Source organism: Eubalaena glacialis, chromosome 5 (assembly GCF_028564815.1).
Source record: "Eubalaena glacialis isolate mEubGla1 chromosome 5, mEubGla1.1.hap2.+ XY, whole genome shotgun sequence".
Lineage (NCBI taxonomy): Eukaryota > Metazoa > Chordata > Mammalia > Artiodactyla > Balaenidae > Eubalaena > Eubalaena glacialis.
Genome location: NC_083720.1, coordinates 69,994,796 through 70,012,264, shown reverse-complemented (window position 1 = coordinate 70,012,264; position 17,469 = coordinate 69,994,796). Strand labels below are relative to the sequence as shown.

General features: G+C 35.5%; 1 protein-coding gene across 1 annotated transcript in view; it reads left to right on the top strand.

Annotated features, from left to right (window-relative positions):
- Positions 1–5,407, top strand: part of KCTD8 (potassium channel tetramerization domain containing 8) — a 276,658-nt gene extending 271,251 nt beyond the window's left edge. Inside the window, exon 2 of the mRNA XM_061191346.1 lies at positions 4,736–5,407. Within this exon, the coding sequence (XP_061047329.1) occupies positions 4,736–5,196 (461 nt within the window). The 3' untranslated portion in view covers positions 5,197–5,407. The remainder of the gene's footprint in view (positions 1–4,735) is intronic.
- The last annotated feature ends 12,062 nt before the right edge of the window (positions 5,408–17,469 follow it).

Genomic DNA, 17,469 nt, shown 5'->3' with positions numbered 1-17,469 from the left:
GTTTCTGACAATCATGCTGTTCCCATATATACAGGACTTAGTGCTATTTAAATTATTATTCATGTTGTGCTTAAGACATTTCAAGTGGCTTTGGATCATTGAATGGAATGACATAAAGTTTTAAACTATCCCTGGAAGCCTACAATTAGCAGGCATCCACAGAAAACTAAGCAACTAGAGTAAATTATTTCCTCTTAATTCATTTATTTTTCTTACATTTCATGTCATAAAAAACACATAAATCATTTTATTGTTATATCTTAGTCCCAATTCCAATCCACTGTTATCAGTAATGATTTAAAGTATGCTTAATCAAATAGCAATTATAATATATAATATGTTATGCATCATCAAAAATTCTGACATAAATCAAAAGGAGACTATTACCCTTAATGATTTATACAAAGAACTATCATAGTATTCTATACATTCAAAGTGAGTTCTTCAAAAAATTAAAAATAGAACTAACATATGATCCAGCAATTCCACTCCTAGATATTTACCCAAAGAAAATGAAAATACTAACTAGAAAAGATGCATGCACCTCTATATTCATTGCAGCATTATTTGCAATAGCCAAGATGGGGAAGGAACCTAAGTGCCAATCAATAGGTGAATGGCTAAAGAAGATGTGGTATATATATACATATATAAATATATATGAGGGAAATAGGTGAGGGAGATTAAGCGGTACAAACTTCCAATTGCAAAATAAATGACTCACAGGTATGAAATGTACAATGTGGGGAATATAGTCAATAACTATGTAATATCTTTGTATGGTGACATAAATAGACTTATTGTGGTGACTACTTTGGAATGTATAGAAATATTAAATCACTATATTGTGTAACAGGAACTAACATAGCTCTGTAGATCAATTACACTTCAAAAACAAACCAAAAATTGTGGACAAAATTAAGTTATGCATTTTCTCTTAAGCAAACATCTGAACCTATTAGGTCTCTTGATTGGGAGTCCACCTTGCCAAAGATAACTTAAGAAGTAGGAGGGATGAGAAATAAAAGTGTATATTTATTAATTCTTGTTAATACCTGTACCTATTCCAAGTTCTTTTTTTGGAAAAAAAAAAGGTGCTTTTAAGACCATAGAAAATTCGGGTTCCCACCTCCATTTTTTTTCATAGAGTTTAAAGTCTATAGTGGAAGATATTCTACAGTGCAGCATGCATTTTAAACACTTTGTTATAAAATACCATAAAATAGCCTGTGAACTTCACTGGAGCACCCACTATGTGCTTCCTTTAGATCCCAGCACAGTGCCTGGAACGTAGTGGTGCTCAATAAAATTCTGTTGGCTAAACTGATCAATGCCTTCTTCAAAGAAGTCTTCCTTGAGTTTCCATCTTATACTACAAACAAGAGCAATCCATTTCCATCATACATATGTTGCATCCTACTGTACTGTGGAGTCTGCATTTGTTTGTGTGTATTTTGGGGAGGGGATGGGGAAGAGTCTTATTTCCATGAATAAATTATAATGCCATTAGGCATAATAACTGTATATAATTTATTTAGTTAACACATGGACTTTATATAGCTCTGTATATAAACAGCTAGCCTATCTCATTAAACAGTTTTTCCCCGGTGAATAAAAACAGAATGAACCATTTGCTTTGGAGGTACCTAGTATCCTCTTTCTGTACTGTCTTCCTCTCTGATGTTATTACTTTTCTGCCTGGGTATCTTTATCTAATGCTCTATTCCCCTGCCTATTAACAGGAAACAATTTCTCATCAATCATTTATCCTTCAACATAAATTGGTTTTCCCAGGTATTTGCAGTTTAATCCTTTAGTCATTATTGGGAATGAAAATCTTAGATTCCTCTATGGAGATTTCTGGTTAAAGAAATGCAGAAGATTGACAAAAAGGGTAAAAACCATTTATTTATATCCTACATTTTACTAGGCTGGTGGGCATCATGCCAGCTTGGGATCACATTCTGCCATTAAGATAATTAGATAAGCAGATGCTATACCTCCTTCACCACTATGACCTCCATATAAATACATACATACAAACCCTTCAGCAAACTTAAAATCTCCAGAGATGGGACTGAACATATCTGTACATTTTTTTAAAAATTACAATGATATACTCTCAATGTTGAGAATTACTGTACTAGACCCTTTTGTATGGTATTTTATTTAATCTCAAAATAACCCTATGAAGGAAGTACTACTACTACCACTTTATAGATAAGGAAATTGAGACTTAGAGAAGCTAAGTATCTTGCTCAAGGCCACAAGACTATTTGCCAGAGAGCTGGAATTTGATTCCAGTTCAGTAGGACTTCAAACTCACTCCTTTTTCAGTATTATTGCCACTAAAACCTGGCACCACTAAAAAAAACTGATCCTACAAGTAACACCCTTCTAGTCAATGGATGGTTAATGACCGTTATGGGTCTATCAGTCAAGGTCCCAGAAGAAAGAGAAGGCATATCCAATTGAGTAATTTGAGCACAGTTGAATACTGTATACTGAATAACAGTGTAGGCAATACCTTCATGCCAGTTACAGTGGAAATGGTTGATACTTGTAGGCCTGAAGATGTGAGCCTAGTCTAATGGAATCCAGAAAGAGGGGTGGCAGAGGGAAGGGGGAAAGGTGAGAGAAGTGGAGAGAGCTGCCAGACAGGGCTGTGCCTTTCGGTCCAAAGATGAAACCACATCACAGAAATCCTGGGGGTGAGGTCAGGTAGTGCATGATCTTGCCAGTCTTTATCACTGGCTGAATCCAACTGAAAACCACAAGGCAGGGGAGCCTAAGGACATGGTTTGTGCCCATATCAGCCACTAAAGACAGTGGAGGGTACGGAATGGATGTGGGTAAGTCAGCAAGGAGTGTTAGGAAGTGTATCTTCTCCACCCCCATCCCTCAGATTCACCCCCTTTCTCTCTTACCATAAATGAAAATGGCAGAGACTTAAAGGAAACAACTGTTTGTGTCTGTTTTCTTTAATCCATGGTTGCAAATGCTTCTGAAATGTATTAGTGCACTTTCTTACTAAGCTTTCATAAGCATCTGCATTTGTTCTGCTTTTACTGTATTGTGGACAAAGGAAGTATGAAATATTGGTTAAGACTGTCTCTCAAATAGGTACACATTCTTTAAAGTTTTTTGGATTTTTTGTATGTTTTTGGTTAGGTTAATTCAGATATAGTTTACATACAGAAAAACCCATCCATTTTAGCTCTGCAATTCTGTGTTTTCACAAATGTATACAGTCCTGTATTTAACTCTACAGTCAAGATATAGAATATTTTCATCACTCCAAAGGGTTCTAAAGCTTTTAAAAATCTTTAATCCCACTCAACTAGATGTCTGGTATCAATGTTTTTTCTTCTGATTTTAAATAGGAAAATTGGTGATAACATCCAACAGTGGGTAGTACATAATAAGTGCTATTATGAAAAGTATTTTTGTTGGTTTGTTTCCCCACCTTCTGACTAATATAAACTATTATATTGGTTATTAACTCAATTCATATATATTAGATTGAGGAAAGGCTCATCATCTTGACTGCATGTTGAAATCACCTGAATTTATTAAATGACCTGATGGTCAGGTAGCATCTCATTAAAGCAGGATGTCTGGGGTTAAGACCAAGGAATCAATAATCTAAGCTTTCCAAGTAATTCCATATGTGGCTAAAATTGAAACCTCTGAATTAGATCAGTTGTTCTCAATTCTGGCTGCACAGCAGAATCCCCTAGGCAATTGCTTAAAATATTGATGCTTTTCCCTTCAATTCTGATTTATATAACTTGTTCATAAAAGTTGACTACAAGAAAAAAATAAGATTTGGGTAACTCATATTTCTGAATGGTTGGGCTCCAGTTAAATCAAGGTTTTATTATAGTTCTGGGTATGTGGTGGTATTCAATAAGTGTTAGATGGAGGTCCTAATCCCACAACAGAGTCAAAGAGAATAATATATGCTCCCTCTTGGAAATAAACTGTTTGTGTATTTGAAATAATTATCTTGGCAAACTATCACTTTCTGAAAATTGTCCTCCCAGGTAATTTACCTCAAATGGTAAGCCTTGAAATTTAAGAGAATACTATATTTCAACCCTATTTTTCAGCATAATATTAGGCACATATATATCTTACATCACTTTCATAATTCTCTCCAAGGAAATAGACAGGAAGCAAGATTAAGAGACGGAGGATAAGATTTAAACCAGCCTCTCTCTTGGAAGCACAAATGATGCTATTGCACTTCTGGGCCTGGAGAATGCTGCTACTTTGTAAAATAGAGCAATGGTACTTTCTGCTTTTATAATGGTGAGATACGTATGCAAAGGACAACTAATGCCATTCGCTAAAGCAGAAATGAACTGTCTAATGAAATAGTTATGGGACTAGCAAAATATGTATATATGATATCTTTTTCAGATTTCAAGAACTAGTAACTGAAATAACAAAAATCTTTTTTGGCATAAAGTTACTGAAAATCTATTATGGCATAAATGCTCATCAAGCAAACCTCCCAAATTCTATTGTTATAAATAATTAATCACCATGTTGCACGTTTCAATAAACATTAACAACACTAGGTGTTGTATTTAATCCTTCAAATATAAACTAGTGCAACAAACGGCATTTTTCTTAAATGTTCTTGGTTTAATATAAAAATATATAAAGCTTGTTTAATTCGACCTTCCCACTTCTTACTCAGTTTTTCTACTCCTTTTTTCCTTTTTAGGACCATCTCAGAAAATAGTGTCACCTAAACAAGAGCATGAAGATAGGAAACATGACAAAGTCACAGATAAAGGAAGTGAGAGTGGGACTTCCTGTAATGAGCTCTCCACTTCCAGTTGTGACAGCCACTCAGAGGCAAGCACTCCCCAGGACAACCCACCCAGTGCCCAGCAGGCGACAGCTCACCAACCTAACACCTTAACATTGGATCGTCCTTCCAAAAAAGCACCTGTGCAATGGATGGCCCCACCAGACAAACGCAGAAACAGTGAACTCTTTCAGACACTCATCAGCAAATCCCGGGAAACCAATCTTTCCAAAAAGAAAGTCTGTGAGAAGCTAAGTGTGGAAGAAGAAATGAAAAAGTGTATTCAGGATTTTAAAAAAATCCACATTCCAGATTATTTTCCAGAGCGCAAACGCCAGTGGCAGTCTGAACTGTTACAGAAGTATGGGTTATAGTAATTATCACATTCCTGCAGTATTTCAATGACGTTCAGTGTTTACTACGGTGTCACCACCTGACTGTGTACTAACAATGGTCAGTGTGATTCTTGCTGCTTTTCCTTTTTGTGAACAGTGGATGTGGGACAGTATTTTCTTTCATTCTTTTTGTTGTTGTTGTTGTTTTTAGAAATATGATTTTTAAAAAAGAAAACTAATAAATGTTGAATCAAATGGTGTTCCTGATTCAAACCATTTTGCAAGAATGAAAGTAAAATGTGCATGACCAAGAAGCTTAGAATCTTGATTTTTGAACTGTGGTCATGTTTGTCATTTTGTAACTCACCAAAAACAAATCATCATATTACTCCAAATAGAGTGACAATATGGATGAAGCCACATCAAGTAAAATGTTAGATCATGGTTTTGGGACCCAAATCCAAAACTGTTTAAATGTTAATGCAATAAAACAAGTATTACTTTTGCATGAGCACAATGTTACAAATAATTCGCAAGATGTAGGGAAGATTTGTTTGCTGCTTGGAAAGAAAAAAATTATGAAAAAATAGCAAAAAAAAAAAAGAAAGGTTCAGGCAAAGCCTATAGATGTAAGCTGTCTAGGAGATTGCATCTTATTTGTTCTGGATCTGTGATTTTTGTGTGTATGTGTATGGTGTTCAGTATGTTAAGATGATGTAAATATGCCTTATAATCTTGTGTTATGACACTGACATTCATCTATTAATGCTAGTCATGATTATTTCTGTGAAATGAGTCCTTACATCAGGCTGTGAAAATTGGTATAATGATGCTCTGAAAGATCTGACTATAATGTTAATCAAAATAATTGAGGGAAATAGTAAAGAGCTTTATGTATTTATTTTAAAAAAGGAAAATATATTAGAATTCCTTGATCTCTATTGACTCTTCTTTTAAAATATTCAGTTGTTACATTGTCTTCAATTTTCCTTTAAAATCCCAAACTGGAGAATGATATGTTCAACCTTAATGTTGACAAGCTAGAGACTTGCTTCCAGGACATGGAAGCAAACTAAATGTCCATCGACAGATGAATGGATAAAGAAGATGTGGTACATATATACAATGGACTATTAGCCATCCAAAGGAATGAAATTGGGTCATTTGTAGAGATGTGGATGGACCTAGAGTCTGTCATACAGAGTGAAGTAAGTCAGAAAGAGAAAAACAAATGTCGTATATTAATGCATACATGTGGAATCTAAAATAGTGGTGCAGATGAACCTATTTGCAGGGCAGGAATAAGGATGCAGACATAGAGAATGGACATGCGGACATGGGGGGAAGGGGAGGGTGGGATGAACTGGGAGATTAGGATTGACATATATACACTACCGTGTGTAAAATAGATAGCTAGTGGGAACCTGCTGTATAGCACAGGGAGATCAGCTCTGTGCTCTGAGATGAACTAGATGGGTGGGATTGGGGGGTGGTTTGGGAGGGAGATCCAAGAGGGAGGGGATATATGTATACATATAGCTGATTCACTTCATTGTACAGCAGAAACTAACACAACATTGTAAAGCAATTATACTCCAATTAAAAAAAAAAGATTAAAAAAAAAAAAGAACTATATCTACTAAGGAGTCAGAGTCACTTCCAAAGATACCTCTCAAAACAAAGAGAGAGGGGAGAAATTATCCTAGCTTCCCACATTCCAATTTCCCACGAACACTTTCCATTGTCCCAATATAAGTAGAAACAGTTGGCAAAGGAGCCTAGGAAAATTAATTTAATAGAGGTGATTCCCCCTGTGATACAAAGCCTAGCAGTGAAAGGCAGGGAATAGATCTGAAGAACACTTCACATCCTACTCAATTTTTTCCCAACACAAAACTTCAGATAGAATTGCAATGGTAAGAATTTGGTAAATGAGGACTATTTCAGATCTTCATAGCTCTACCACAAGTGAAGTGATGCCACTAAGATTGTCTATCCTTACAGTCCTTCTTAGTAAATTAGAACCTGTTTCAATAATAGTCTATTGAGCACTTACCATACACCAAACATTTGGCTCAAAGGTTAACAACATATTCAAGAAATACAAATTACTAGCTATTGCCCTTGGGAAGAAGCTTATGGTCTGATTCTCCCAAATCATTACACTTTCATCAGAGGCTAGGTCCTGGCTGGTCCCAACTGGGTTTACAAGAGAATCAAGGGAGGAAGCTAGAATGAGGACTCTTCCCTGAAGAAAAGGAGACTCCGAAATTTAAAGATGAGTTAGACTAAAACTGCTGTATAAAACTTCTTTTCCAAAGAACCAGGAGATAAAATCTGGAGGATCACCAAAAGTCAAAAGAGCTGGAAAGGCATTGAAGTTGAGTATTTTTGGAGAATATACAGTATTTGATATACTGTTTGATATACAGTATTTACTTAACTTTTGTTTGATATACAGTATTTTGTATATACAGTATTTACTTAACTTGTGATATACAAGTTAAGTAAATACTGTATATACAGTATACAGTATTTACTTAACTTGTGACCTGATGTTTTGATATACAGTATTTACTTGTGACCTGATGTTTTATTATTAGTTCAAGTGGAAACATAAATTGAGTACTAACTAAGATGAGAAAAGGAAATAAAAGTGAAATTATGAGATTTTAAATTTTGGAAAAATGGAGTAGATACACTTTTCCTTATTTCTCCCACTAAGTATAACTGAAAACCCTGGACATTATATACAAACACACTTAAGAGGCTCTGAAAGGCTCATAAAAGATGGCAATCTGGCTAGAAACAATGGGACCAAAAAACAGCATGGTGACGGAATTTCTTGGGTTTTCTTTTTGTCTATATATCGCTGAAGCTGGTAACCCAGCAATACTAACAGGTGCAGAAAAAGCAACGCCCAACAATATCCTGCTCTCTCTAGCCAAAGGACCAGGAAAGGTGCAACTTAGCACGACAGAAAACATTTATATAACAGCTGCTGTGCTGTGTCAGGTTGCAGGTAGGTAGACACAACTGTATTGCATAGTCATTTTAAGGCTCCCTACTTTTTTAAAAGACCTTAAGAGCAATTTTAGGTTCACAGCAAAATTGAGAGGAAGGTACTTATATTTCCCGTATACCCCTTACCCTCCAATATGCACAGCCTCCTCCATTATCAACATCCCCCATCAGAATTGTACATTGTTATAATTGATGAACCTACATTGATGCATCATTATCACCCAAAGTCCATAGTTTACATTATTGTTCACGCTTAGTATTTTACATTCTGGGGGTTTGGATAAATGCATAATGACACATATCCATCGTTATAGTATCACACAGAGTATTTTCACTGCCCCCCTAATCATCTGTGCTCTGCTTATTCATTCCTCACCCTTCCCCCAACCACTGGCAACTGCTGTTCTTTTTACTGTCTGCATAGGGTTGTCTTTTTCAGAATGTTGTATAATTGGAATCATACAGTACATAGCATTTCCAGATTTGGCTTCTTTCACCTAGTAATATGTATTTAAGTTTCCTCCATGTCTTGTCATGGCTTGATAGCTCTTTTTTTTTTTTTTTTTTTTTTTTTAGTGCTGAATAACATTCCACTGTCTGGATTTACCACAGTTTATTTATCCATTCACCTACTGAAGGACAACTTGGTTCCTTCCAAGTTATGGCAACTATGAATAAAGCTGCTATAAACATCCATATATAGATTGTTGTTTGGATGTAGTTTTCAACTCCTTTGGGTATATACCAAAGAGTGTGATTACTAGATCATGTGGTAAGTGGATATTTAGTTTTGTAAGGAACTGCCAGACTGTCTTCCAAAGTGGCTATACCATTTTGCATTCCCACCAGCAATGAATGAGAGTTATTGTTCCTTCACATCTTCATCAGCATTTGGTATTGTCAGTGTTCCAGATTTGGGCCATTCTAATTGGTTTGTAGTAGTATCTCATCATTTTAATTCACACTTCCCTGATGACGCATAATGTGGAGCATCTTTTCATATGCTTTTCTCCCACCTATATGTCTTCTTTGGTGAGATGCCTGTTAATGTCTTTGACCCATTTTTTAATCCAGTTATTTGTTTTCTTACTGTTGAATTTTAAGCATTCTTTATGTATTTTGCATAACAGTCATTCATCTGATATTTCTTTTGCAAACATTTTCTCCTAGTCTGTAGCTTGTTTTCTCATTCTCTTGACATTGTCTTTCACAGGTAGAAGTTTTTAATTTAATCAAGTCTGGCTTATCAGTTATTTCTTTCATGGATTGCGTTTTTGGTGTTATATTAAAAAAGTCATTGTCATACCCAAGATTTCTCCTGTGCTATCTTCTAGGAGATTTATAGTTTTACATTCTCCATTCAGGTCTGTGATCAATTTTGAATTAATTTTTGTGATGAGTGTAAGGTCTGTGTTTAGATTCATTTTTTGCATGTAGATGTCCAGTTGTTTTAAAACCATTTGCTCCACTGTGTTGCCTTTTCTTCTTTGTCAGAGATCAGCTGACTATATTTATATGGGTCTATTTGGGGGATCTCTATTTTGTTTAATTGATCTATTTGTCTTTTTTTTTTTTTTAACAATACCACATTTTCCTGATTACTGTAGCTTTATGGTAAGTCTAGAAGTTGGATCACATCAGTCCTCTAACTTTGTTCTTCTCTTTCCATATTGTGTTGGCTATTTTGAGTCTTTTCCCTCCTTACATAAACTTTAGAAACAGTTTGTTGATATCCACAAAAAAACTTGCTGGGATTTTTATTGGGATTGCATTGAATCTACAGAACAAGTTGAGAAGAACTGACATCTTGACAATGTAGACTCTTCCTATCCATGGGCATGAAATATCTCTCCATTTATTTTGTTCTTATTTGAATCAGTTCATCAGAGTTTTGTAGTTTTCCTCATACAGAGCTTGTACATATTTTGTTAGATTTATACCTAAGCTTTTCATTTTAGGGAGTGCTAATGTTAATGGTAGTGTGTTTTTAATTTCAAATTACCCTGTTCATTGATAGTATATCGAAGTCCCCCACTTTTTGAAAATATAATCCAAAAACTTTAGTATCACATTATAGGCCCTCAGTAAAGTGGCTTCCTATCAATTTACATTTGTTTGACAATAGACCACTTCCAAAACTTAATGGCTTAAAAAAACAACCACCATTTATCAGCTCATGATTCTGAGAATCGGCAATCTGGACTGAGATCATCCGGGCTGTCCTTCCACTGATCTCACCTGGGCTTACTCATCTGGACAATCTACTGATAATTTGTCAGTGGTCAAATAAACTATAATGGTCTCACTCCATATTTGGCATTGACAGGTTTCAATCAAGGTGCCTCAGTTATCTACATATCCTCTCCAGATATCTGACTGAGATTTGTTCACACTTGGTTGTTCCAAGAATGTAAGACAGGAGGTTGCAAGGATCTCGAGGCCTGGCTCCAAACTCATACAACATCACTTACCCTGCATGCTTTTGGTCAAAGCAAGTCATTTCAAATTCAAGGGATATGGAAATACACTATACCTCTTAATGGGAGGAGCAACAGAGAATTTGTGGCCATTTGTAATCTACTCTAGAACCAATCCATCCTTTGCAGATTCACAGCCAGAAGCAAACTGCACACCAGTTACTAGTGATTTGCTAAGACTCTACTGCACCCGGAAGTCACCTTCCCCCCCACAAAATGCACACAAACTTCTTCATTCACATTTGAAATCTTTCCCATACTGCATGTTACAGTTCAAATACCACCTACTTTCCAAAGCTTTCTTTAATCCTTAAGGACAGAATTATTAATCATTCCATTCTCAGAAATATCAGAGCACTTTAAAAACATCCTCTTTTGCTGTACATATTATTTATGTTCTATAATATATAAGAGTAATGAAATACATTTGTATTTTCCATTGTTCTGAAATATTTTTCATATAGGTTAAGCTCTTACTTTTCTTTGTATGAGGGGACACAATTAAATAGACAGCTTCTGGCACACAGTAGGTATGAATGATTTTGGCAAACAAGTAAACATCCTTTTCAATGTAAGAATTTCCTTAACAGTCCTTGGTAGGTACTCTTCCTGCCTCACTAGGCTTGCTAAAAGCTATTTTACAATGTTTTCAGGCCAAATCGCACTCATTGGTCCTACATTTCTAATCCCTCATGAGAGATTAATCAAAAGACTATTTTTAAAATATTTCATAGTTTGTTCCAATTTGGATGAATGTGATTTAAGATCTCCTGCTAGAGATGCAATCACCAGGCCTTAAAATTATTTCTTCTCATCCACAGTGTTTACCTTTGTTTGCCATAAAGTAAACATAACCTGTGACCTTGTATATTAGTGTTTTTAGTATAGATTAGTTAAGCAAATATTACCAAAGTATTATGTTCATTAAAAAAGGATATAATTTGGAAGAGTTTCTTACAAAACCCTTAAACATAAATCTATTTTTTTTCAATTTTTTTCTCCCTCTCTATTCTACAGTCCCCAAAGTATTCACTTTGAAGCATAACATACAGAGGTTAAAAGAATCACACAACTGCAGGGTTGAAAGAATCTTAAAAGTCATGTGAAATTTCTATATAAATGAATTCAAAGTAATCTATGCCTGTTTCTAATTTGCCTACTATGGGCAAAGCACTTTATCAGATGTGTTAAATATACAGCAGTGAATAAACAATAATAAAAATGGATTTAATTTCAATTTTGCAATGTGTACACAATGACCCTGATTAAGGGTAGGCAGTGGGTGGGCTATACTGCCTTTACACATAAAGGCATAAATATTGCTACATAAGTTTAGAGGAAAGAAACAGCTTTACAGTAGAAGTGGAATTTGAACTGGGACTTGAAAGGGAATTTGGATTTGTACCTATAAGGATGTTGAAAATGGAACTGTATAAGGAAAGAAAAAAGTCTATAAGTTTAAATATGTAAGAAGACTGGAGCAGATGAAGATATTCCAGAAAAATATTTATAAAAATATTATTGTAGATACTTCCAAATACAACTTTTTTAAATGAATATATCATTCTTCTGTTGAAGAATATATTAATGAAGAATATTTTAATAAGAATCTCCTTGTTCAGGATTATATTCTCATGAGTAAATTCTTGTTATACCCACCTACTTTCTTTTCCTCTTTGGCCCCTAGTCTCCGATTGCAGCCCCAGGCACTAAGGTAGATGCAAATTAAGTTTTCTTTAAAATGCTGTTAAGAGACCAAATGGAAACTGATTAGTTAAAACTAATGAAAAGGAAAATCAGAACTTAGACCAACAAAATATTTTTTATCGGGGAGAAGTATTTTAATACTAATGTTGTTTAGAATTGCCGGTGCATTGTAATAACAAAAAGGAGATTAATTTATAGTCGTTTTATTGGCATTTTAAAATTATCTACTTTTGGGCTTCCCTGGTGGCGCAGTGGTTGAGAATCTGCCTGCTAATGCAGGGGACACGGGTTCGAGCCCTGGTCTGGGAAGACCCCACATGCCGCAGAGCGACTGGGCCCGTGAGCCACAACTACTGAGCCTGCGCGTCTGGAGCCTGTGCTCCTCAACAAAACAGGCCACGATAGTGAGAGGCCCGCGCACTGCGATGAAGAGTGGCCCCCGCTTGCCGCAACTAGAGAAAGCCCTCGCACAGAAACGAAGACCCAACACAGTCAAAAATAAATAAATAAATAAATAAATAAATAAATTTTAAAAAAATCTAAATGTTGAAAACATCAAGATTTGTCAAAATTATTAAAAAAAAAAAATTATCTACTTCTATTGCCTGCACCTGGGGCAAATTGCTCCCATCACCTTTGTTTGATATTCATTGCAGTTAAATGCAGAAGACAGACTAGAAATTACAGTATAGTTTAACAGGTGCTGAGCTAGGGTTATAAAGAAGGACTCTCTCTACTGCAACTAAAGGTTCACACCTTCATCCTTTTCATTTCAGCTACAGGAATAAGGGCTACACTGGTCTGCCTTCAATCTTTCCCTGTCAGTCCATTCTTCATGCTGCTAGAAATGTGATCTTCCTACAACACAAATTGTTCATATTGTCTTGCTTAAAACTTTTTATCTCTCTGCCTATTAGGAAAAAAATTTACTTTATATGATTAATAAAGTCCACCATTTTCTGCCTCCTCTTTTTCTCCAGTTTTATCATCATGTTCCCACATGTATAAATGCACACACACACAAACACACATTATTTTTTCCATCTAACTACTTCTAACTCCCAAGAAGAATTTGCCGCTTCTTTCTTTGTGCCCACAATTGTAATATTTATTATGGCAGGGACAAAATTTGTTAACTTGTGTGAATGTTCCTCCCTCTGCCTCTCCCAAAGATGAAGATTTTCCAGCTCAGTCCTCACATATTTGGTGATATAGAATAAAAGAGATTGAGAATACAAGAAACACAGCACACACCCCATTCCTAGAACATTTTTCCTCTTTCCTCTTAGCTTTGTTTTCATGGCAGAATAAATAATAAAAATAAAATATCACCATTTTGCAAACCTTAATGAAATAATGGATGTAAACAGTAGTCATCCATGGCTGCTAAAATTATTTATGAAAGGATAATGAAAAACTTTATAATGGGTGAATCAGGCTAATAGTATCTGATCCAAATCTTATCATCATGTTTAGAGAGACAGCATAGCACCAGCTATGATGTATTCTTACCAAAATCATTAGAGCCGAATCTGACAGGTCTCTAGATCTAACTGCCAGTTTGTTGGGAAAACGGGGGATAAAGAAACTTTTTAAAAGAAGATGTGATACATATGTACAATGGAGTGTTACTCAGCCATAAGAGAGAATGATATAATGCTATTTGCAGCAACATGGATGGACCTAGAGATTATTATACTAAGTGAAGTCAGACAAAGACAAATATCATATGATATCACTCATATGTGGAATCTAATTTTAAAAAATGATACAAATGAACTTATTTACAAAACAGAAACAGACTTACAGATATCGAAAACAAACTTATGGTTACCAAAGAGGAGATGTTGAGGGGAGGGATAAATCAGGATCTGGGGATTAACATACACACACTACTATATATAGATAACCAACTCAACATTCAGTGATAACCTATATGAGAAAAGAATCTGAAAAAAGAATGAATATATGTATATGTATAACTGAATCAGTTGGCTGTACACCTGAAACTAAAACAACATTGTAAACCAACTATAATCCAATCAAATTAAAAAAAAAAAAAAAAGACAAATAGCTTTCAGTGACTGTGAATCTGGAGAATCCCAGCCAGGAAAAGAACGTCAGATCTCATTGTCCTCCCATCCCTTCAACCCTCCCCTGAAGCCCCTCAGCAAAAAGGTTTGACCCCCCCCCAAAAAAAAGACAATAAAATGATGCAGTTGGTAATTTTTAAAAGGATGGAGATTTCACATAACAAATTACCTGATTCCTTTTTTTTTTTTGGTTATTTATTTATTTATTTTTAACATCTTTATTGGAGTATAATTGCTTTACAATGGTGTGTTAGTTTCTGCTTCAATAATAAAATGGCAAGGGAAAACAAAGATGAAGGACCTTTAATTAAAAGACATATCCTATACATGCTATGTGGGGATATTGCTTTTATCCTGACTCCAACCAAACCAACTGTAAAAATCATCATCATCATCAAATAGTTTTAAGATAAATGTTTAATGATAAGAAATTATCATTATTTTAACAGTGATATTGTGAATATGTTGAAAATAATGCTCATATCTTTTAGAGATATTCTCTGAATTATTGATGGATAAAACAATAAGATGTCTAAGTTTACCTTCAAAATAACACATAGGGGAGGAGCTGTGTGTTGAACTACATGAAGCAAGTTTGGCTGCACTGATAATTGTTGAAGCAAATGACAGATACTCACGGTTTCTCTTCAATTTTGTGCATGCTTTAAGATAAAACAAAAATAAATATAATTTCTAAAAAACATTTTGAGAAGTGGGAGACTGTTGACTCAATGAATAACAGGAATTTGGGGCAAAGTTGGAAAGCACTTTTGAGGTTAGTGAACAAGAATTTTTAGTGACATCAATTTATCCCATTGTGTGACTCGAGCAGTATTAGACTTCTTAGGTGGGAGATTGGGGTGAGAGCACAGAGAATTTGTACAAAAATAATTATCTATGTGTTTGTTTTTTTACCCATTAGAGTTTTATGATGAAATACAGAGAAGCAAGGGAGATCAGAGTATTGGTGAGGATCCTAGTGAAAAGTTGGACCTTACAAACTCAACTGGATTTTTAAAAATTAAATGCAATGGAGAAAAGACAGCCTCTTCAACAAGTGGTGCTGGGAAAACTGGACAGCTACATGTAAAAGAATGAAATTAGAACACTCCCTAACACCGTACACAAAAATAAAATGGATTAAAGACCTAAATGTAAGGCCAGACACTATAAAACTCTTAGAGGAAAACATAGGCAGAACACTCTATGACATAAATCACAGTAAAATCCTTTTTGACCCACCTCCTAGAGAAATGGAAATAAAAACAAAAATGAACAAATGGGACCTAGTGAAACTTAAAAGCTTTTGCACAGCAAAGGAAACCATAAACAAGATGAAAAGACAACCCTCAGAATGGGAGAAAATATTTGCAAACAAAGCAACTGACAAAGGATTAATCTCCAAAATATACAAGCAGCTCATGCAGCTCAATATCAAAAAAACAAACAACTCAATCCAAAAATGGGCAGAAGACCTAAATAGACATTTCTCCAAAGAAGATATACAGATTGCCAACAAACACATAAAAAGATGCTCAACATCACTAATCATTAGAGAAATGCAAATCAAAACTACAATGAGGTATCACCTCACACCAGTTAGAATGGGCATCATCAGAAAGTCTACAAACAACAAATGCTGGAGAGGGTGTGGGTGAAAGGGAACCCTCTTGCACTGTTGGTGGGAATGTACATTGATACAGCCACTATGGAGAACAGTATGGAGGTTCCTTAAAAAACTAAAACTAGAACTACCATAGGACCCAGCAATCCCACTAGTGGGCATATACCCTGAGAAAACCATAATTCCAAAAGAGTCATGTACCACAATGTTCATTGCAGCACTATTTACAATAGCCAGGTCATGGAAGCAACCTAAGTGTCCATCGACAGATGGATGAAGAAGATGTGGCACATATATACAATGAAATATTACTCAGCCAAAAATAGAAATGAAATTGAGTTATTTGTAGTGAGGTGGATGGACCTAGAGTCTGTCATACAGAGTGAAGTAAGTCAGAAAGAGAAAAACAAATACCGTATGTTAACACATATAAATGGAATCTAAAAAAAAAGGTTCTGAAGAACCTAGGGGCAGGACAGGAATAAAGACGCAGATGTAGAGAATGGACTTGAGGACATGGGGAGGGGGAACCGTAAGCTGAGACGAAGTGAGAGAGTGGCATTGACATATACACTACCAAATGTAAAATAGATAGCTAGTGGGAAGCAACCACATAGCACAGGGAGGGTGCTTTGTGACCACCTAGAAGGGTGGGAGGGAGACACAAGAGGAAGGGTATATGGGGATATACGTATACGTATAGCTGATTCACTTTGTTATACAGCAGCGACTAAGACAACAATGTAAAGCAATTATACCTCAATAAAGACGTAAAAAAAAAATTAAGTGAATGAAAAATAAAGCAATACGTTGGGGGGTGGATAATGGAGTGGTTACTAGGTTGGAAATCTCATGAATCAAAGCATGACCTCAGAAAGAGTGGTTGTATATGCAACGTGGAGGGAATGGAGAGTGTGGTCACAGAAAGCTCTTCTTTTAATTGATTTTAACAGTTTACATTTTAAAGAGAATCTAGAAGGGCCAAAATCACTTGAATCTACTTATTCCAACTTTCTTGGCTAAGGATTTGACTTCCGTAATTCTGACCTTACTGCATGATTGATTAACCACTCCCTCAGAGGTATCTCAAGCAAATAACCCATACCAGGCAAGATTACTGCTCACAAAACACTGCATTCATAACTCCACTCCTTCACTCAAAGCTCTCAGTCTCTCTCTTTCTCCAGATAACTTCCAAAATTCTCAGTCTGTCGTTCCCAGTTCTCTCTTAACTATCCACACTCTGTTCATTTCACCTTCCCAATCACTAATTCCCATCAGCCTCAGTTCCAATCAGATGTATCCTCTTCCTGTTTTTTCTTTTCGGTTCTTTTTATTTTCCAGACTTGGAATTCCCTTTCTCCCTAAGATTTTTCATACCAAATCG